The following is a 23,503-nucleotide window of genomic DNA, read 5'->3' as shown; positions in this document are numbered from 1 at the left end:
TTGCTCTAAGTTCCTTGTAGAGGTAATAATTAAGGTTGTATAAGACATTTAACATGAGTACAGTTTTGACACAGTATGTTCAAGAAGGTATTAATTTCGTCTAAATAACTGCTTGTACGCTGCTTGTGTAACACTTAGGTTATGGATTAGCCTCCTATTTGCTAAACATTTTAGCTGAACGGCATGTACTCTCCACCAGACTACAAATTCCCATTCAATTTTGTTTGTATGTTCCATAAACAAAACTGTATTCTTCATCATCTAGAGTGAGAAAAGCATAAATCAGTATAACTGAATGAAACAACAAGATTACTGTTACCAGTCACTGTTCATCAGCTTGTAACAGTGAGGTTGTTGTTTCATTTGACACCAGTAACAGTCATGATAAAGCCTAGCCTAAAATGTTGACATTTAGAGTTATCTTTGTAACTATAATTTCAGTGAATGAGCCTGTTCGCTTTGCTTGTAAAGAACTTGGATGTTTCTTTTAACACTTATTAGAAGATGTGTACATAGATTATTCACATATTTCACATATGTCCTGAAGCAAGTGATTTGCATTTCATCTGTGGAACTGTTACTTAATGAAGCTTAATGTTTTCAACAGGTAATTCAAAGCCAACTGGCATTGCAGTGGATTGGGTTGCAGAAAATCTGTATTGGACAGAGACTGACCGTTCAGGCAACAAACCGAGAGGCAGAGTAATGGTTGCAAAGCAAGATGGACGCTTCCGCCGCTCCCTTGTGACGACTGGACTGGAATCACCAACTTCAGTGGCTCTCGATCCTCAGTTAGGCCGCATGTTCTGGGCTGATGCTGGGGCAGCACCAAAGATTGAGACAGCTTGGATGGATGGGAGCAAACGCAGGCCACTGGTCACAGATGGTATCAGGCACCCAACAGGCCTCGTTGTTGACTACGCTATGGACCACACGTTATATTGGGCCGACACTAAACTGAACTACATTGTGAGGATGCGACAAGATGGATCCAACAGAGTTGATGTTTTGAAAGGAGGTAGATATTTGTTTTCATTTATTTTTAATAGAAACTGAAGATTCTCCAGCATTATAGAATTCAATGATAAAGTGATAATGTTTGCCAGCCCCTGAACTGGTACTTAAAAACAAAATCTTCAGTTTCCACTTTGAGGACTTGTAATTGGCTCAATGAAATCAATAGCACCAGGTTAAATTAGGTGTCACTTCTCTATCTGTAGGAATATTAGAAGAAAAATTGTTTTAACTCAGCACTGTCATTCAGAATAACTTTAGTATAGTAGTAGTTTGCTGACACTATATTCTGTCAGCCAACAGTGAGTGTAAGCAAACAAGAACTTAAACCACCAGGGGAGAGGAGCGGTGCTGAAGACGAGGTCCACTACCCTCTCACAGAGTCAGCAGCCTGCATTCATGTTCTGTGGCTCAAATGGCTCTAAGCACTATGGGACTTAACATCTGAGGTCATCAGTCCCCCAGACTTAGAGCTACTTTAACCTAACTAACCTAAGGACATCACACTCATCCATGCCTGAGGCAGGATTCGAACCTGCAACCGTAGAAGCAGCGTGGTTCCGGACTGGGCGCCTAGATCTGCTCAGCCACAGCGGCCGGCTCGTGTTTTGTGCTAGCACAAATACAGAACTGATATATGGTCTTGGGTATCACTGATCTCTTCTGACATTGAGAGAATCATATTCAAACCCAGTGATGGATCGGGATTAATGTCTTCACTCGTTTCAAAATAAAAAATAGCAACAATAAAGAATGATTGCACAACGCAAAACAAAACAGAGTACAGTAAGGTTTCAGTAATGATTACAGTGCATTTCTTGACTGAGGTCGGCAGTAAAGTTAACAGTACAGGCCTGATCTCTGCCAGTATCCTATGATCACGTATCAAAACACCCCCTCTCCCCCACTAAAAACTGCCATGTTAAAGTGTCTGCACAATATCAGTGTGTGTGTGTGTGTGTGTGTGTGTGTGTGTGTGTGTGTGTGTGTGTGTGCTTGTGTGTGTGTGCGTGTGTGTGTGTGTGTGTGTGTGAATATCAGAGCTTTTGATACAGCATTGATCATGACGCGTTGTTTCCATAACTGATAATGTTTATTTGGCATTTTAGACTACTGTGTGATCGAAATTGAGAATTTTCAGTTTTTTCTATAACTTCACTGACAACTTTTTTTAACTTGCTGGCTAAGTGTGTGGGATGTCTAGTGAAATAGCAGAAAATGTTTGGAATATCCACTGAACTTGTTTACGTCATCTTTGTTATTTAGAGACAAGATCATAGTATTGTGAGCAATTGGCCAGTATTTTAGAGACTCCATTGTGAAGCACATTTGGACTGCAGTGAAGCTCTGATGTAATGCACCATGAACTAAAATGTCATTTTACCATTTATGAAGTGTTTGACAAAAAGTATGAATGTGTATGGATGGCAGAGTACACAGTGTTGAAGACATGTTTGAAGTTGTATGCAACAATGAGAAGAAACAATTTCAAGTATGAAATCACATGAATGAGGCTGATTATCAAAGCTGAATTGTTGTACTGGCTACCAGTCCCAAAAGAAACAGCTGAAATTTCCTTACAGACTCTAGTAAAACAGTATCTACACTGAATTAATAGACTTGGAAGGTCACATGCAACTGAGAAATCATTGATCATTGTACCACATGTGCTCCATCATTCTATTAGTTACTGGTACAGGATTCAGATTTTTTAAATGTGAACTTAAAGCTAATTGCATTTTATTAGTAGCAAATTCAAATGATTAGTTAATTTTACTGTACAGGCTTATGTATAGAGTGTAGCTAGTCTTTTATTTCTTTTCTTTTATTTGTTTAATGTAATGGAAGGAAACATTCCACGTGGGAAAAATTATATATAAAAACAAAGATGAGGTGACTTACCGAACAAAAGCGCTGGCAGGTCGATAGACACACAAACAAACACAAACATACACACAAAATTCAAGCTTTCGCAACAAACTGTTGCCTCATCAGGAAAGAGGGAAGGAGAGGGGAAGACGAAAGGAAGTGGGTTTTAAGGGAGAGGGTAAGGAGTCATTCCAATCCCGGGAGCGGAAAGACTTACCTTAGGGGGAAAAAAGGACAGGTATACACTCGCACACACGCACATATCCATCCACACATACAGACACAAGCCCCTCTCCTTCCCTCTTTCCTGATGAGGCAACAGTTTGTTGCGAAAGCTTTTATTTGTTTATTTTTATTGGCTAACTGCAGTAACGCCTTGCTCTCTAGCTTCATAAGGCTGTGGAGGATGAGCTTAACTAACGTTTTTTGCTGCCACTTATTGATGTTAGTGTGCATCTTTTTTTGATAAAGGAAATATTCTCCCGAGTTTTCTCTGTCATCTCCTTTTCTTGTTCTTTCTTTTTTTGCTGTTTTCTTCTAACCTCTCATGTTTACCCTGATTGCTCCCACTATTTTCTTTTCTTTTTTATGCAAGTTTCTGACCAGCTAGTTTATGCTTAGATCATTTCAGTGTTAATTTGCTGTTGTTACGTCTGAACAAAGTCTTCATTCAGATAGCTTGTTGGGATGCTCATAAGAGTCTTGTTATCTGTTCACTTAATATTCTCTCTGAAAATCCTTATTAAGGTTATTCCCATTCCACCGGTACATTAATTTGTTGTTCTACAATCTTTCAGTCATAAATTAATTTCAATGCTTTCAATATAAACGTCCTTCTTTATTAGTGATAATACTTAATAATTTTTAAATTAAAATCTTGACATCACATGCACCTACAGCTTCTCAGTCCAAAAATCTTTTGAATACAAGTAGGCTGTAATACAGTTTTTAGATTGCTTAGCAACAGTTGCCACTAACTGCATCAGTTCCATTTGCATCACTCATCTGTGGACATTTTTTTCATGGATGATACACTCCTGTGATATTCTTATTGCTGGCAGAGCTACAGTCTGTCGAACAGTTCCTGATTGAACTGTGGAGCACACCATTGTAACAGTCGTAGGGCTGTTATTATGTCCCTGCACACATCACCAGTTTTATATGTTGACCATATATGAAGTGACAGGAAGCTAAAGAAAGGAAGATAATGGAGTTTGTCAGTTTTTTTTTATTGTACTTTTTATTTTTGCACTTGGAAAATGTTAGTCACTTACTCATTGTCACATTTTATTTAACTAAATTAACATGTTTTCTCAGGTTTTCTTGGCATGATTGATTAAAATTGTACTTCTGGGCTTACATTTGAGATGTTGCTTCCATTTTTGCACAGTATTTTGACAGCTGACCCAATCATCTTCTTCAGATGCTTCTGGTTGTGCTGTTACATGTACTTGCTGAGTCCAGGCAGCGAGTAAACGTAACACCACATTTTGCAGCACCAGAAGATGATGATTGGGTCGGTTGTCAAAATATTGTGCAGAAATGGAAGCAACAGCTTGGTTTTACACTTGTATGTACACCTTTGACAGTCACACATTGCGTAGGCTACAATTAAACTTTTACTTAGTATCTGATGTGGAGTTTTCCATGCAGTGCCCCAGACACTGCAGAGCTTCTTCAGATCTCCAAGCATAGTTGTTCTGAGGCAGTGACAGTGCCATCATTATATAAAGAAGATGTCAACACTCTCTCGCTCCAAAAATTTCGGAGCTACAAGCTTAGCTGATGCTAATTTTACCTACCAGAAATGTTGTCTAGAAAAGCTGTGTTAGTTGTCTCTCTCCCACTGCAGCACTTATGAGGATGAAACTCACCAAACAATACAAACCACACCAGAATAAGTGAAACAGAATCTGCATTGTTGTATTAGGTTATGGGTTTTGACATTATCCTTTATACACCAAAAAATTTTACCTTCATGATATAATTGAAGAAATTAAGTAATTTATTGTTAGTGTGGTTTTACAGATTTAAATTCCTGTTAAACCTTGTAAACAAGAAATTGAGAGTAATGTATCACTCACAACACATGCTCATTTCTATTTATCTCATTGTTGTCCTAATAGAGAGTCATCTCAGCTGTTGATGGATATTATATGTTCCTCATTCCTAGCCTTGTACAACAGGAAGCAGCATTAATTTCTAGTCTCATAGAACTGCTGCATGCCCAATTTCGGTACTGGGAAATGATGAGTTAGCTGAATGTGATTTCTAGGCTCCCTCCTGAACTGGTAAGGATAAATTCTGAACAAAGAATGTCCAGTTCCTCCTCCTTAGATGTCTCCTGTAACATGCTGCAGCTAAAATTTTGACAAACATTGTACAGAATGTAGTTGTGTAGTAGCAGTGCTCATGTTGGTGTTTATTGTTAACTCGTTCGTATATTACCCTTATATTAATTTCCATTATTAGTCTAGCTTGTGTAAGCTATATGTAATGTAGTGCACCAATTAACACCCTACTTTAAGTAAAAAATTGTGTTCTTATTCTTTTTATAACTGACTTTATATATCTGTTATCTCTAGATTTTTTTATATATTATTAAATTATTTCTCTCTTTCCTATTAAGAGTCCTTGCGTCATCCCATATCATTGGATGTGTTTGAAAGCAGCCTGTACTGGGTGAACAGAGACAATGGAGAACTTGTCAGACAGGACAAATTTGGACGTGGCGTTCCAGTAGTAGTTGCAAAAGATATTGAAAGTCCATCAGGAGTGAAAGGTAAGTTTTATTTGTATCTAGATGTGTGTGTCTTCATTTGTTTGTGTATTAGTGTGAAGTGAGCTATTGGATTGGTGTAATATTAGTGATTTACAAGCTCAGAGTGCATATTTGAATGAGAATGTGGACATTTACATGAGACACACCATATCGTCTGTCAGATCACACAAATACAGGGTTCTTGCGGATACCAAAATCAAGATGCCTCATAAGCTAAAGCTAAGGAATAAATTAGGTAATGTCTTCAGACTAGAGCAAATTAATTTCTTCCGTTTGATAGATTTACATATTTTGAAAGTTACATATGAACACATCATGTAGGCAGTGGCAGGAAGTAGCTGTTTTACACATAGATGATAGACGAGTTGGAAGATGAAACAAACAAGTTGATGGTATCTGCTTTTGTGTGAACCCACATTAATATCAATCTTGTATCAATAATTGTAAAATTGCTAGAAAATTTTGAATTGATTTTAAATAGAGACTTAATTTTTGTAAATTTACCAAATTAAATGCAATTATTGATAACAAATAACAATGCAATTGGGCACATGTTACAAGGCTAGTGCAGAAATCCTGTTATTTGATTTTAAGTAGTTTAGGATAGCAGTATTTAGAATTACAACATTCATGTTAACAATGAAGAAGAGATATTTTTGACTTTTCACTTGCTCTAAATAGTCCACCAGATTGTGATACATGAATATGACGATCAAAAGACCTGCACATATCCTTAATACATTTTCATGATAATCAAAAAAATGTTTAATAACATAGTAATTGAATGTTTCAATAGATATGTATGAGTTGTGGACTGGAGTTAGGCTTACAAAAGGAAGATTAGCCTCTAATATACCATTGATGATGTGGCCATTAGAGATAGAGCATAAGTTCATATCAAGCAAGGATGGGGAAGAAAATTGGAAATGTCCCTTCAAAGTAACCCTCCTGATATTCACTTTAGTTGATTTAATGAAACCATAAAAAAACTAAGTCTGGATGGCTAGACATGGATTAGAAGGCCAGTTCTCTCAAAAGCAAGCCCACTGCTTAACCACTATGTGAAATCATTCTCTCAGACTTAATGAAAAGTCATTACTCCTTTTGAGTTCAGTATATTGCTGGATAAAATTTATCCATATCGAGAAGTAGTCTTCAAAAGGAGGTACTGAAGTATAATAATGGAAAACAGAATTTTGATCCAGCGGATCTTTAAAGGAGATACACCGAAGAGCCAAAGAAACTGGTACACCTGCCTAATATCATGTAGGGCCCCCGCGAGCACGCAGAAGTGCCACTGCAACATGACATGGCTTAGACTCGACTAATGTCTGAAGTAGTACTGGAGGAAATTGACACCATGAATCTTGCAGGGTTGTCCATATATCCGTAAGAACACGAGGGAGTGGAGATCTCTTCTGAACAGCATGTTGCAAGGCATCCCAGATGTGCTCCATAACATTCATGTCTGGGGAGTTTGGTGGCCAGCAGAAGTTTTTAAACTCAGAAGAGTGTCCCTGGAGCCACTCCGTAGCAATTCTGGATGTGTGGGGTGTCACATTGTCCTGCTGGAATTGCCCAAGTCTGTTGGAATGCACAGTGGACATGAATGGATGCAGGTGATCAGACAGGATGCTTTGGTATCTGTCACCTGTCAGAGTCTTATCTAGACGTATCAGGGGTTCCATATCACTCCAACTGCACATGCCCCACACCATTACAGAGCCTCCACCAACTTGTATAGTCCCCTACTGACATGCAGTGTCCATGGATTCATCAGTCTCCATACCCATACATGTCCATCGGCTTTTGTCAGTGTCGACAGGCCCAGGTGAGGCATAAAGATTGTGTGTCATACAGTCATCAAGGGTACACGAGTGGGTCTTCATTTCCTTAAGTCCATATAGATGATGTTTCATTGAATGGTTCACACGCTGACACTTGTTGATGGCCCGGCAGTGAAATCTGCAGCAGTTTGCGGAAAGGTTGCACATCTGTCACACTGAACAATTCTCTGCAGTCGTCATTGGTCTCATTCTTGCAGGATCTTTTTCCAGCCACAATTTAATGTTTTACTGGATTCCTGATATTCATAGTACACTCATGAAATGGTCGTACGGAAAAATCCCCACGTCATTGCTACCTCAAGCTGTGTTCCATCTCTTTTGTGCCAACTATAACACCACTCAAACTCACTTAAATTGTGATAACATGCCCTTGTAGCAACTGTAACTGATCTAACAACTGTGCCAGGCATTGCCAACTGCAGTGGCATATTCTGCCTGTTTACATATCTCTGTATATAAATACGTGTGCCTACACCAGTTTCTATAGCACTACAGTATATATGACATAGAGAGATGTGAGATGGACATGACAAGCCACAGTGTTGTGTACTCAAGAGATGTGTGAACAGTGCGGAGTAGACTGTTGCAGCTTGTGTGCCGACCCAGGGGCAGCTGAGTGGGTACGGACAGAAGTGGGCAAATCACATAGGCGCACACAGTCTTGCAGCATTCGTGATCATACTACCCTGGACATTCATTGTGAGTAGGAGTGGCCAAGCAACTCGTGCATGTGCAGAACCTGTGCAATATGGCCATCTGGCAAGCAGCATATACTATCTCCATCTGCCCGCAAGCCCAATAAGGGGCAAGCATGGCCACCCTTTCCCCATGGGGTGTTAATACAACAGACTAATGCAGAGTGTAGATGCATAAAGTAATATCCACAAGCAATCTCTCTCTCTCTCTCTCTCTCTCTCTCTCTCTCTCTCTCTCTCTCTCACACACACACACACACACACACACACACAACTGCAGCTGTGCTGTCTCACAACATCAAAATCATAAATGTGAAGTGTTCCATGGTACTTTCATTGTATCTCAATTTCTTTGGCATGCAGGGTAAATTGCAAAATTTGACACATGTGCCCTCTGAAGATGATTAAAAGGTTTATAAACATTTCCATAAGCAACACCTAAATAGTTTAGAACAAATTACTTACCAAACAGATGGTAGTAGTAAAAAAAAAATTAGACATAAATAAAAACCATAACCTCTGAATATTCAGTTAGATTATTCTCCTCATTTACGTTATATCTGCGCCACTAAGAACCCTTCATGAAGAGGAAATAACACTCCTGTCTGAAGACGTTTTTCTTTGCTTCATAGTGCCCTAGTTCTGAATCTACAGAAATTAGAAGACATTTGACAAACAATATACTCGCTTTTGATCCTGTCAATCTTCTGAGTCAAATAATACCGTATAGTAACAGCAGCCACAGCACTATTATTTTATGCTGTGTTTCAGTCACTTGTGAAAAAATGAATGATGAATTTATTCCTGAACATAGGCACCACGTACATTCTGCCTCGAAGAAACAACTTATTTCGTATGAGAACTTATTTATTCTTTCATTTACACATCATGTTTTATAAACACCATCATGGAAAAAAAACACAAATCTACACACACTGATAATGGTGGTAAGTACTTCTAGATTACTTTACATATTTATTTTAGGAGTAGAACAGCTACTCTGAAAATGCCACTGCTCCGCCTCCTGTACTATTCAGCTTCTGTTTTTATCAAGCACATCAGACATAATGTTGATGAGATGTTAAACTCTAACTTTCCTGCCTTTTTCCTCTCTGCCTTCCTCCCCTCTTTGCTTTAATTTAAAAAGAAAAAGTTTGGTAACTCTGCACCTTGAAGTGTTTAATGAAAAACAAAATATGTCCCATTTCTTTTGAACTAATTGAGTGAGTTAGGACTTAACTCCTCTACTCCTCGTAGCCATCTTTGTGCAGGGGAAAGCTCCCTTTGCCTTCTTTTGAGAATGACAAAAAGGTATATGGATGGTATACTATTTACAGGGTAGGCTTTTTTATGTATTAGTGAAAAAGATAATGAAAGTGTTTCATACTCACTGACGAGAATAAAATACTGTGAGGCAATCATTGCAAATAATTAGTGTGTGTGTGTGTGTGTGTGTGTGTGTGTGAGAGAGAGAGAGAGAGAGAGAGAGAGAGAGAGAGTGAGGGGAGGGGGAGAGGGAGACCTTACTTGACTTAGACTGGTACTGAATTTTAAAAACTGTTAATTATTTAAGAATGAATTCAAGTATTCTACATTCAGTACTACATGGCAGGAAAAAAATTATTACACCTGGAAAGACCCATGTTGATTTTGATCTGATGACAGTGTATGCCAACTGGGTGCAAATGTGTGAAGCAAGCAGACAACCATGCCACAGAGATGCACTCGTGCTCCCTACAGCCAATGGAGTGAGTTTGAAACGGGTCAAATTGTAGCCTCCCGAGTGGTGGGATGGTTCTTTTGCAGAATTACCACACAAGTTGGATGTATTGCATGAGTTATGCAATGCTGCTGGTACCAGTGGTCATGTGAACATCCTCACAGCTGTAGATGAGGTTTTGGATATCCACACTGCACAGACGCCTTCCAGGATCATCGCACTGTAAGGGCAGCAGTGGCAGATCGTACAGCTACCACAGCACAGAGAAGAGGGCTTTTGAGCCCAGATGTGTCAACACGAACTGTGGCGAACTGGTTATTAGCAGTGGGACTATGACCACGCACACCTGTAGCCCATTTTCCACCTGCGCCACAACATCGACAACCGTGGCTCGACTGGTGCTGTCAGAGGATCACTTCCCTCGGGAAGATGGATTGACACGTCACGGTCTTCAGTGATGGAAGATTCTGCTTGCATGCAAGTGATGGTTGTTTGTGCCTACAGCATAGACCTGGTGAGCACTGTCTCATAGAGTGCATCCTTCTAAGACACACTGGCCCCATCCCACGCTTTATGGTGTGGAGTGCAATAAGCTACAACCCTCGCTTAACATTGGTGTTTCTGAAGGGGGATGCTAACCACTGCTCAGTATGTGCAGAATGTTGTTAGACCTGTTCTTTTGCAGTTCTTGCAACAGGAATGTGACGTGTTATTCCAACAGATTAATGCTCATTCACATACTGCCTGTGAAAATCATTGTGCTATGCAAGACGTGCAACAATTTCCCTGACCAGCTTAGTCCCCAGACTTGTCTCCAATCGAGCACATGTGGTACATGATGGTGGAGAAGTGACTCGTGTGGCTCGTCAACCATCAACTCTTACTGAACTAACTGGACAGGTCGAGCAGGCAGAGCATAACGTATCCCAAGACAGTATTCGCCACTGTGCGATCAGCTGGATGCCAGAATCAGTGCCTGCATTGCGGCCTGTGGAGGCTACACCACCCACTAATATGAGTGTTTCGGCATGGGTCGATACCTGGTACTTAATCATTTGGTGTACTCAATATACATCTTGAGTCAATTGGAAACCCCCTGAAATGTGGTATTAATTTTTTCTGGCTGTGTATATACACTGATTACCACTAAAAAAAATGTCATGTGGCGAGGGTGTCCCGTTGCGTAGACCGGCCGCCTGGTGCAGGTCTTTCAAGTTGACACCACTTTGGCGACCTGCACGTCAATGGGGATGAAATGATGATGATTAGGACAACACAACACCCAGTTCCTGAGCGGAGAAAATCTCCGACCCAGTTGGGAATCGAACCCGGGCCCTTAGGATTGACACCCTGTCACGCTGACCACTCAGCTGCCGGGGGTGGACACCACTAAAAGTGTAACATTGTGAAGGCAACATCCAAAAATGTAAAATTGGCCTCAGATGTTTTACCCGTTAGGATATACAAATGGTTAGCCTTTCAGTGCAGCACGCAAAGTATGCAGGAGTAATATTACTTATGTTCTGTTTGTAAGAAAAGACTACACAGTAGGTTTTTCATTCAGAAGTCCCATCTAAATGTTACGAGTCATGTAAGAAGAAACATTTACCAGCAAGTGTCGGACCTCAGCACTGGAAGGATTTTGTGCAGTATCGAGACTGTGGTTTATCGTTCCAAAGTTGGACCTCGTGTTTGACAGTATGCCACAACTGTCATGCAAGTATGGAGTCTATGGGCTCAGGAGCCTCATAATAGTTGTCAGGCAAGATCTCAGTGCCCCTCTTGGCTTGCATCTGAGATAACAGACATTTTGTTTGCTCAGCTGTGCCAGGTGTACAGTCATGTCAGGAAATTGGCTTATTTGTGGCAAGACAAGTACCTACACTGACAGTGGGACAACTTCTAGAGCACCACAGACTGTCAGCACATTGTTTTGGCTTCCTTCCTTGTTGCAGCAGAGACAGGTATAATGGTACGGGTTGCCAATGGGCACACATCATCGTCACCTCAGATTCACTTAGCTGGTAATTTGGACAGCAGCTATTACATCTCTGACCTATCTTTGAGGTCTCTTTGACACTTTATTTGATGAGATGATGCAAAACCCTGTGTTGTCTGTGCTGTCCCGACCTACATAGATACAGAAGCTGTTTGGCTGTTCCCATTGAAAACATCTGGCCAAGAGACTGCGAAGCCAAAACTCGCCAGCCACAGAAGTTCGTGAACTGTGGCATGAAGCAGCATGGAATGGTGTACCCAACTCTGTCATTTGAGCTCAGTTCAACTGGATGCCCTGTCGTGTTAGGGCGATCATTGCTGCCAGAGGTGGGAGCTCTTTGTATTACATTTTGCAACTTGTGTGCCCCAAAGTCACCTACTACTTTAATCCTGTATTCTTCATACTATACTGTATTGAATCATTATGCGAAACTATCTTGCCTGGTGTTGCAATTTTAATGGTTGGCAGTGTACTTCCCAAGCACATGTGGTTCTGTCATATGAAACTAACTGTCTGCAATGGAGAGTGATATTGGTACAAACTAGTGGTGACAACACTTTGTACCAGAATGTGTAGTATTTGCTGTCGTGGACCAATTTTTTTATATTGTAGAGTACTGAGCAGTCAGAATAAATAATTGCTATGTCTTTGTTTCTCTTCCAGTGTACCACAAACTTCGTTACAACATGTCACTGATTGATCCTTGCTATAATAGCCCGTGTTCCCACCTGTGTGTTATTGTGCCTGGTGGGCACCGGTGTATGTGTCCAGACAATACACAGACACACAAAGGCAACAATGAAGTGCAGTGTGATGCACCTAATGAAGAGCCACATCCAGAACCACGGATATGCAGGTGTCAGAATGGCGGCGTATGTCAAGAAGCAGATGACGGTTCCAGTGATCTTGTTTGTGAATGTCCCAAAGAATTTGCTGGCAAATTCTGTGGAACCTATCTTCAGCATGCAACAGAAGGTGGATCTGGACCTAGTACTGCAACAATTGTTGTGCCTATTGTGGTTATTCTTCTTGTACTAGCATCTGCAGTGGCATTGTTTATAGTTTTCCGGAAGCATCCATTGTAAGTACAGCATGTAACATGTTTTCTTATTATTTATTTATTTATAATAGAGGGAAACATTCCACGTAGGAAAAATATATCTAAAAACAAAGATTGTATGTGCGGATGGATATGTGTGTGTGTGCGAGTGTATACCTGTCCTTTTTTCCCCCAAGGTAAGTCTTTCCGCTCCCGGGATTGGAATGACTCCTTACCCTCTCCCTTAAAACCCACATCCTTTCATCTTTCCCTCTCCTTCCCTCTTTCCTGATGAGGCAACCGTTGGTTGCGAAAGCTAGAATTTTGTGTGTATGTTTGTGTTTGTTTGTGTGTCTGTCGACCTGCCAGCACTTTCATTTGGTAAGTCACATCATCTTTGTTTTTAGATATATTTATTTATTTAATTATTTAAGTGAATTGTGTCTCTGGCTTTCAGTTAAAGAGTCTTTCTTGCAAAAGGAAAATGCGCATAGGTTTGTAAATATATTTTAATTTCCTGTCATATGTAATCAAACACGTGCTTTGTTGTTTACGATCAGCTTGCACTTCCGGATATACAATGACTAGAAGAATATACGTAGCAAACTGACAGGCTTTTAAAATTGCCAGCTTCAAGGTATTTGTTGTCAAGGTCTATGGGACTCGTGCATATCACATACATGAGTGTATGATGGCGGCAGTTGCATTTGAGATCTCAATCTATAAGATAGAGAGAAATAGTTTTTAAACTCAGATTTCAGTTTTATTCTTCATTTTATGCCTATAGCAAGAAACACTCCTAAAGTCTTATGGGTGTGAGAAAAGCACTGATATAATTTTTAATCAGTCATCATAAGTATTCCACTTTATCCACGTGCAATACATGATGCCTCATAGACCGTCACAGTTCAGTGCAGCCTCGCAGTGTCATTATGCTTTCGTCTCCACCCTAGTTGTCAGTTTGTCTTCTGTCGTTTCCATCATATTTTCCAAACTTCAGGCAATTAAATATGCTGCTTTAAATGAATGCTTGTTTAGGCATTACTCGTCATTGTGAGACATTATTCACTGTGTTATTAAGAATCTCACAAAACTTGGAACAGTGTCTATTAAGGTTCTGATATTCTGTTGCCTGTGGGTTGATCCAGCAATGGAAATGATTGAAACAGCTTATGAGGAAAATACTTGTGAGAAAAGTATGTATGTATTGTTCTGAGACCTTTTCTCTTCTGAATGTCAAACAGTAAGTTTGCTTTTTTATTGCCAACTAAGAGAAACATGCACTGGGAAGAAAATTAATGCAAAAATTAATTGTTTTATGCACTGAAGTATGTGTGGAAGTTTCAATAATTGCCAAAGAGGTCTCATTTTATAAGTATTCCTACAAGTCAATAAAGAAAACTTAGCTTTTAAACTGAAATTACATTAGCAAATATGACAATTAAGAACTTGGGATGGAATATAATTTATGTATCCTTGTAAGGGATGGAGGAAGTGTTAAGCAGTAGACAGCATGTTTAAAAAAGAAAAGGGGGGGGGGCTAATAAACAGTAGAGCTGTCCTTGATCGGAAAGCAAACAATCTGAGGTGAAGAACCAGCTGGAAAGCTCAGCTGGTGATAGTTTATTTCCATGTGCTTAACTGATACTTAGTGCCTCATTTATTCAATGAGTAGTGATTTATTCTCACATAAACATTTAAAATTCTAATAAAATATAGATTTTAAAAAAGTCTCATTATGATTTGTCTGAAAAAATAAGCCCAGAGGAAACACCAAATTTTTCTCAATTAAAGTTTCCATCATATGGCACAATAGGGGAACAAGTTGTAGGAAATAGAGTATAAATGGTGATTAAGCACAGAATTTATCTGGAACCTGAGTCAAGGAAGACACAGAAGGGCAAACCGTGAAAGGAAACTGTTAAAAAAATCTTAGTAGAATAAAGACACTGTGATTTATTAGTGAGTTAGTGAACTATGAGCGCTCGATAAGAGGTGCTACACAATTGTAGCATTCTTCCACAGAATGATAATGCAGTGGAGAGAAGTGTTTATTTCTAGCTGAGCCATAAAGAGGCATCTGTTATAAATAAATAAGAAAATGAACTAGAAACTTTCATAAGCAACTGAGAAAAGACTACTCTTCTTTTATTATTCATAAGTCACTGTGGAAACAAAACTAACAGTATGTGTTGTTAGACATGTATTTTTTTAACAGATCAATTGCGCTGTGTGTGGAATAATCATTTTGCTGTTTTGCAGTGGAAAGGCTCCTGGCCTCGGTGGACTAACTAATTCCCAGAGTGTTTCCTTCAGACAAGGAACGAATGTTGAATTTGGCTCACCAGCTTTTGCAGCTAATGGCCCGCAAGGGACACGAGTAGTAAGTAACCTTGCCATAAATATTAATTAACAAAAATACACCTGGCGAGTAAAAACTTACCTTCTGTAACCATAAATTGCTTATCAGATTCCCAGAGTTTTAAAAAAAAAAACGTCATTGTTTCAGCAATCTCATTGTTCTTATTAGTAATTATTATTATTATTATTATTATTATTATTGCAAAGGATAGCCTATTTTATTAATATGATTACTACATATAATGATTGCATGTGCATGTAAGTCCAGTGAGAGAAACACCACTGTAGTGCAAAGAAGTGCAGCAGATCATATATAGGCAACAATTTTATGCTGTGATACTTTATGGCTTGAATCTTTACCGCACATAATAGGAAATCTCAAAAAATCATATCTCTGCCCTTTCACAGTACATGTACATATTGCTGCTTTTAGATGATGCAGGATATCTCTCTTAGGTGAGGCAGAAATAAGGCATTCGTAAGTGCATGTTTGAACTATAGGATACTGTAGCTAACAGGAATTTATGGACACATTTTGGGCATTTTACAGAAATCCATTACTTGAAAATATTTGAGCTCAGGTGGTAGATAGGGAGAAGTAGCGTAACAGAAGGATTGGCTGTAAGAAAGTAATCAATAGTTTGTCTTTTTGATATTGAAAAATATGTGAAATTGATTGTATACTGAGGGAACAATATCAGATTGCCCAGTGTTATGTTTTCTATTAATCAAGAAATACAAGGAGATTCTGTAGAGCTAGTAAATAAATGGATTCTTCTGCATCAGAAAGACAATGCAATATGATTGTGGAGCCCCATTTAATTTGATACCTGCTAGAAGTTTTCCAGTGGAGCTATTACGTGGAATACAAAGCCAGGCATATCTTAACATACAGATTTTTGAAACAGTAGTATTCCTGTAATAATAAAGTACAAAGTATAACTGTCCTTAAAGTGGTTTGGGATATGTGCTACATTAAAATGATGCCATGTGGAGATATGTAGTAGCAAGAACAACTATTTTAGTATTTTTTATTTCAGCTTATAATCACATTTATGTTTATAGCCTCCAAAGTCACTAATAACAGACATTACAAAGTCAGGAATTACAAAGGAGTGTCGGTTAGCATGTTATGAGGTGTTGCCCGCTACATATGGTACATCAAGATGATGAAGTCACTATATTGAAAATAAACCATTGCAAAGATATAATAAAACTAAGGCCAGCATATGAAACTAAAATCAGGTCGGAAGAGAATGTCACTGTTCATTCTCGATCTCATTTTCTTCAGTCTTACATATTAGTTTACTTCTTCTGATCCTAATTTTATTTTACCTTTGTAACTGTTTTGTTTGGACACAGTGACTTCATCAACTTAGTGACTTATGGAGGTTGTGCATTGCACATATAATTAACTGGTTGCTCTGCAACTACAATACATCCAAAGGTGTTCTAAAATGTAATGAAACTAGTAATCGTTATAAACGGATATTTGACTATGGATTGAAATAAAAAAAATATTAGCCACATTTGACATTGCTTTGATCCCTGTAACACTGAAATATTTAGTAGTTTTCATTTTAATCATATTCCAAAAATTATTAACATTACTGGCAGGAATTGCAGTTCTGTTTCAAACATTTGTTGTTATTCGTGAGCAACTCCTGTAGGCAGTTAAGGCATAAGCATATGTAGTGAAAATATATCCATTTTTCAAACTGAAGCATAAATATCTTTATATATTTTTTGTCCAGTCAATATACTTTTACCAGCAGTTACAGTTAATAGTGGCATTGTATAACTGCAATAGACAATTCCTTATTTCTTATAGATATGACACTTCAGGCTAGAATTGTGTCTAAATCAGGCGTAGTCAACCTTTTTTGCCTATAGCCCAGTTTTGTAACTCTGTTAGTAGTAAAATTTTGTGACTGTAATGCTGATTCATACAGTAGAGAAGTAACGTTACTTAATAAAATTTATGAAGCAGGGCTACAGAAAGTTAAAGCATATAATAATAAGTACTAATCAAGTACTTTATGTCAAAATTTTATAAAACATATTAAAAATGTACTTAAAAGCCCTGTCCCCCTACTGCCCACCATGAAAACTGGAATTCCCAGTAGTGAGTGGTGGGGAGCAGGTTGATCATCACTGGTCTAAATTAATCCTCTTTAATATAATTGAGGGAAACATTCCACGTGGGAAAAATATATCTAAAAACAAAGATGATGTGACTTACCAAACGAAAGCGCTGGCAGGTTGATAGACACACAAACAAACACAAACATACACACAAAATTCAAGCTTTTGCAACCAACGGTTGCTTCATCAGGAAAGAGGGAAGGAGAGGGAAAGACGAAAGGATGTGGGTTTTAAGGGAGAGGGTAAGGAGTCATTCCAATCCCGGGAGCGGAAAGACTTACCTTAGGGGGAAAAAAGGACGGGTATAAACTCGCACACACACATATCCACCCACACATATACAGACACAAGCAGACATATTTAAAGACAAAGAGTTTGGGCAGAGATGTCAGTCGAGACGGAAGTGTGTCTGTGTTTGTGCGGATGGATATGTGTGTGTGTGCGAGTGTATACCAGTCCTTTTTACCCCTAAGGTAAGTCTTTCCGCTCCCGGGATTGGAATGACTCCTTACCCTCTCCCTTAAATCCCACATCCTTTCGTCTTCCCCTCTCCTTCCCTCTTTCCTGATGAAGCAACCGTTGCTTGCAAAAGCTTGAATTTTGTGTGTATGTTTGTGTTTGTTTGTGTGTCTATCAACCTGCCAGCGCTTTCATTTGGTAAGTCACATCATCTTTGTTTTTAGATATATTAATCCTCTTTAATATGTTCATGACATCTTTGTATAAAACACTGTGTTCTGGGTGTGTCAGATGTAAATTAAAACTCACAGTTTCAAGGATTACTGCCAGCCTTCTCACTAGGAGTAAAACTCACTATTATTTTTACTGTGTATATGTGCACTAAATCTGCTGTCATAGATCAATGTACCAACATCTTGTATAGTCGCCATCCTCTGCATGATGACATTGTGACACATTTGAGCAATGGTAGCAGGCCTAGTGCATATACACAGAACAGTTGTACTAACTACTTATATGGATATGGTGTCTGTTCTTTCGGACATCCAAAAGAACAGACACTATATCCATATAAGTATATAGTTCTGGCAACACCGACCATGACCTTCTTCTTCTGTGCGGATGCACACACATTCCCCGAACTCTTACGGGACTTGGTAAGAATGTCTTCCACGAATAATGAGTGTGTTGGGGTGGGACACTACAAATGTAGTGTGTGGACATACAAGGTGAGAATGTGGGTCTCGCGGAAGGTGTGTGCGAGATAGTCCCTGCAGTTGCGCTATCCTCTGTGCCCTCGGTGGCTCAGATGGACAGAGCGTCTGCCATGTAAGCAGGAGATCCCAGGTTCGAGTCCCAGTCGGGGCACACATTTTCACCTGTCCCCATTGATATACAGGGTGTTACAAAAAGGTACGGCCAAACTTTCAGGAAACATTCCTCACACACAAATAAAGAAAAGATGTTATGTGGACATGCGTCCAGAAACGCTTATTTCCATGTTAGAGCTCATTTTAGTTTCGTCAGTGTGTACTCCAACGTGATCAAATTGTAAATTTTCACAATCAACATGTGTGGGCTGATGAGAATCCGCACGCAATTGTGCAATCATGTTATCAACACAGATTTTCTGTGAACGTTTGGGCAGGCATTGTTGGTGATGTCGTGATTGGGCCCCAAGTTCTTCCACCTACGCTCAATGGAGCACGTTATCATGATTTCATACGGGATACTCTACCTGTGCTGCTAGAACATGTGCCTTTACAAGTACGACACAACATGTGGTTCATGCACGATGGAGCTCCTGCACATTTCAGTCGAAGTGTTCGTACGCTTCTCAGCAACAGATTCGGTGACCGATGGATTGGTAGAGGCGGACCAATTCCATGGCCTCCACGTTCTCCTGACCTCAAACCTCTTGACTTTCATTTATGGGGGCATTTGAAAGCTCTTGTCTGCGCAATCCTGGTACCAAATGTAGAGACTCTTCATGCTTGTATTGTGGACGGCTGTGATACAATACGCCATTCTCCAGGGCTGCATCAGCGCATGAGGGATTCCATGCGACGGAGGGTGGATGCATGTATCCTTGCTAACGGAGGACATTTTGAACATTTCCTGTAATAAAGTGTTTGAAGTCACGCTGATACGTTCTGTTGCTGTGTTTCCATTCCATGATTATTGTGATTTGAAGAGAAGTAATAAAATGAGCTCTAACATGGAAAGTAAGCGTTTCCGGCCACATGTCCACATAACGTATTTTCTTTCTTTGTGTGTGAGGAATGTTTCCTGAATGTTTGGCCGTACCTTTTTGTAATACCCTGTATATCAACGCCCATTAGCAGCTGAAGGTATTAATGTAATTCTAATTTAGTTGTGCTATCTGTTTTATTTCTGACAAAGAGGCTAGAGATAATCCACAATAAATTAAGTTTCAATCCACAGTTGAGGCAGTTAGAACATGCAATTCATATACACAAAGGCCTCTTCAATATCCTATGTGCACATCTACATTACATTCAAAATAAGAGCTGTATATTAGTATTATATTGTTGGTGAAGAGCAAAATAAATGAAACTGTTACTAGGACATTAAATTTTATAGGATACCCATGATACATTGTCATTGCCTTATTGTATAAATTGGTATTATTGAAAACCCCCTGTGATTTATATGCTAACATTTGGCTTTCTTGTACTAGTATGTGGACACTATTGACAGAATATGTTATTACAGGAACCAATAGATGCTGAATACAACATGCGTGATGTTGGACCAAAAAATAGAGACTTCAGCAATCCGATGTATGATGCCCTTGGAAATGTAACTGGAGGACAAACTGGAAATGGAGGCGGTGGTGGGGGGATATACGAAGTTCCAGCAGATGTTGCTAAATCAAAAATTGGAAGCAATGGAGAAGTAGATATGATGCCTGAACCAGCATCAGCTATTCTCGCACCTTCAAGTATAATTCAGAAATCATCACCTCAGATTCACATAAGGCACAGAGAACTGGATCCCACCTCTACAGATACTGGCAAAGACACTCAAAAGCTCGTAGAGGAGGACAAATCAGAATGCTGAAATATGCACACACCTATTGAACTGTTAACACAACAAGTTCTCTGAGAGAATTTGGATACTGCGTATCTCAACCAGTGTGGTGCAATTATTATACCAACTGAATATTTACAAACTTGATTGTGAAAGGACATCACTGGTAGGCCGTGTGTTAATAATTGACATTAAAAATGTAAATATTCTTAACTTCAATGCAGAAGTCATAATGAAGACAAAGGCAGAAATACTATGATATATTTTCATAACAGGTACATATGAATTTGTCACAAGATATTTCTGTAGAGGATCCTGTTGTCTCTGTTAAGAGCTTGTGCAGTATTACAATTTTTAAATCTGTTGTGCATCCCAGGAGTGTTAGAAAGAAGTGTATATTGTTGATATGTTTTATTGTTGAAGTTGAAGCAGATTTGTGAATATTCATATGTAAATATGATCAGAACATCATTTTATGTGAGGCTGCAGCTAATACTCTATAAAAGCAGAGGAAGACTGACTGGACTATGACACTTTGATATCAGGGCCGTAAATTGTAATTCCTCCCTGTATTTTAAATTACTTCCCCCAATCTGAAAATGTTGAAGGTCTTAACAACTTACAAGTGGCACAGAGTGATAACTATCATTATAAATAGTGCAGAGTTATTTTTATATAAATGTTGCATGTAAAGTATACATACAAATGTGGCATTCCAATGGGCCAAACAACTAAGTAAAAATCTTCCATTAGTATAAAAAAAGTATTCCACATGTAATTTAAGACAGGGTAACAGTTTTGAACAAAATTTTATCCTGTATGAATTTACATATCTGTTTCCTAAAATGTGGAAATCTATATTTCTGTACATACTTCAGACCTTTACATGGGACCATTTATGACACTTCATCACTGTTGATCTAAAAGTATTTTTTGTTGTGTAAATTTTTGATTTGTTTTTAATGTTAAAATATGAAAGTTTAACTATGCTGTTGAAATTCCAAACAACTGCCTTATTTATTTCATAAGGATACGGGTGCTCTCCTGCACACTTTCCCCTAAGCAGTGTTTTGAATTAAGATTTGTGAAAATACACAAATATTGTAATGAAACCGTCCATGTTCATCTTCTTTGTATGCAAAGTTTTTGATTTTAACAAAAACTTCATACAGGAATATGGAATTATAGTACTATATAAATATATTTGTTACTCCTCCAGAATGTTTCCCAAAAATTAGTGGATTTTGGGAACTGACAGTTGTGATAACCATTTTTGTCACTGAGCACAAATGATAAAGTGGATGTTATTTTTCTAGATGAATAGCAAATTTTATTTTGTCACACAAATGTGGCTCCATATGCAGCTTTGCAGTTGTAAATCTCTTTTGCGGTGTGGTATGCTCTATATTATTAAAAAAGATGAATAAGAAATTAATAGGAATTCAACAATGCTGTGGAAAGACTGGAAACTAATTTGTTTGCTGGACATTTCTATTTAAAATGTAATATGTTTTAAATTATTAGTGCCAACACATAAATAATTAAAGAAACCTTGGAAAAACTCTGCCAAAAGTTAAGGGAGATGTTTAAGATCAAGTTGTTCTTATTTCAGAAATTGTATTATATTTAATGTGTGCCTATAATTAAAAACAAGCAACTGAAAGCATAGTGAGATGACATGATTTCTAGAAGATCCATAGCAAACTTGTAACTAATAACTGAGAATAAATGGCCAATTACAACTGCAAAATAATATGAAATACATTTAATTTGTGTGCATTTAAATCTTCAGCTTGTTACCAAATTCTGTGATATCAGAGCAGTAATGTTATCACAATTCAAGCTTTTTAGAGTAATTACTGAATAATTACTCATCATGTAAATTCTTACAATGACCTGTACCAAGATATTGAATATTTTTTTACAAAAAAATGTAATATATTGACTGAAAATTGTCAGCCTGAAATAAAACACTTTGTACAATAGTGATTGTTATTGCATATTAAGAAACCCATAACTTTCCTTGTAAAGGATCTGAAGGGTCCTTGATGATTCTTAAACCCTGCAGTAAACTTAGCAAGTTTTATTATAATGTTAGTGCAGAGTAAGGACAAACTGTTTTAAAGTTCTTGAAAAACTATGTGAATTACAGTTTATCATCTTGAAATTATTGAAAAAATGACAATTAAGGTGGTGAGTGGGTGCCACTTGTGTGTTATATTAAAGAAAAAGGAACATGTAAAGGAATTTCAACACAAAGACCATTGTTACAGCACCATAAGTAGATGATTACATCTTAATGGGTTCAGCATCAAAAGACAATACCAACTATATAATATCATAATGTTTTTTTGAACTACACACACTCACACACACACACACATTCTCTCTCTCTCTCTGCAAGTGATAATGTGTGACTTAGAGTACCCACCTTAGTGTGTACCAAATGAAATTTTGAGTAAATTAAGATCTATGTTGATTGCAGACTTTTGTTCATATAATAAATTTGACATATTGATAATATACAGCAAAAAGGCAGTCACCAAGAAAGCTTATTTAACTACAGAAAAACTGCATGATAGCTTTGACACGTACTTCAGAAACATAATTGACATGAAATATGAGTTAAGTTAGTAACACAAATATCACACTTCGTGAGATTTAAAAGGGATCCTTAAATTAGCAGGTGGCATAGTAAATGGTACCACTATTGTGATGGCCATCTCAAATGAAACAAAAAGTGTCGAAAATGTTTCGTCAGGTGTTTTCTAGCTGAGTAATTCAACAAGGCTGACTACCCATTAAAGTCTAATATGAAAAGGTTCTTTAGGGAGGCTCTTCGGTGGGGTAGACACTTAGAAGGCAGCAACAAATTAGAATGTTTGCAATCACCCAAACATCGACCAACACCCAACAAAGAGATTAACCATGACCAAATACTATACTTTTTTTCTACTTTGTTTTTTTGACTGCTTCAATAACTTTAAACCTTTCCACTCCAGCAATGAGTGGTGCGTGAC

The 23,503-nt window shown here is 38.3% G+C and overlaps 1 protein-coding gene across 1 annotated transcript in view; it reads left to right on the top strand.

The window, feature by feature from the left end:
* The window catches only part of LOC124607337 (low-density lipoprotein receptor-related protein 2), a 218,604-nt gene extending 196,138 nt beyond the window's left edge, over nt 1-22,466 (top strand). The window contains exons 56-60 of the mRNA XM_047139640.1: nt 608-1,018; nt 5,513-5,665; nt 12,590-13,007; nt 15,228-15,348; nt 20,166-22,466. Coding sequence (XP_046995596.1) covers nt 608-1,018; nt 5,513-5,665; nt 12,590-13,007; nt 15,228-15,348; nt 20,166-20,513 — 1,451 coding nt within the window. The 3' untranslated portion in view covers nt 20,514-22,466. The remainder of the gene's footprint in view (nt 1-607; nt 1,019-5,512; nt 5,666-12,589; nt 13,008-15,227; nt 15,349-20,165) is intronic.
* The last annotated feature ends 1,037 nt before the right edge of the window (nt 22,467-23,503 follow it).

Source organism: Schistocerca americana, chromosome 3 (genome assembly GCF_021461395.2).
Source record: "Schistocerca americana isolate TAMUIC-IGC-003095 chromosome 3, iqSchAmer2.1, whole genome shotgun sequence".
In the NCBI taxonomy this organism is placed as follows: Eukaryota; Metazoa; Arthropoda; class Insecta; order Orthoptera; family Acrididae; genus Schistocerca; species Schistocerca americana.
Note: the sequence above shows the minus strand (reverse complement) of the source record. Positions and strands in the feature narration are given on the sequence as shown.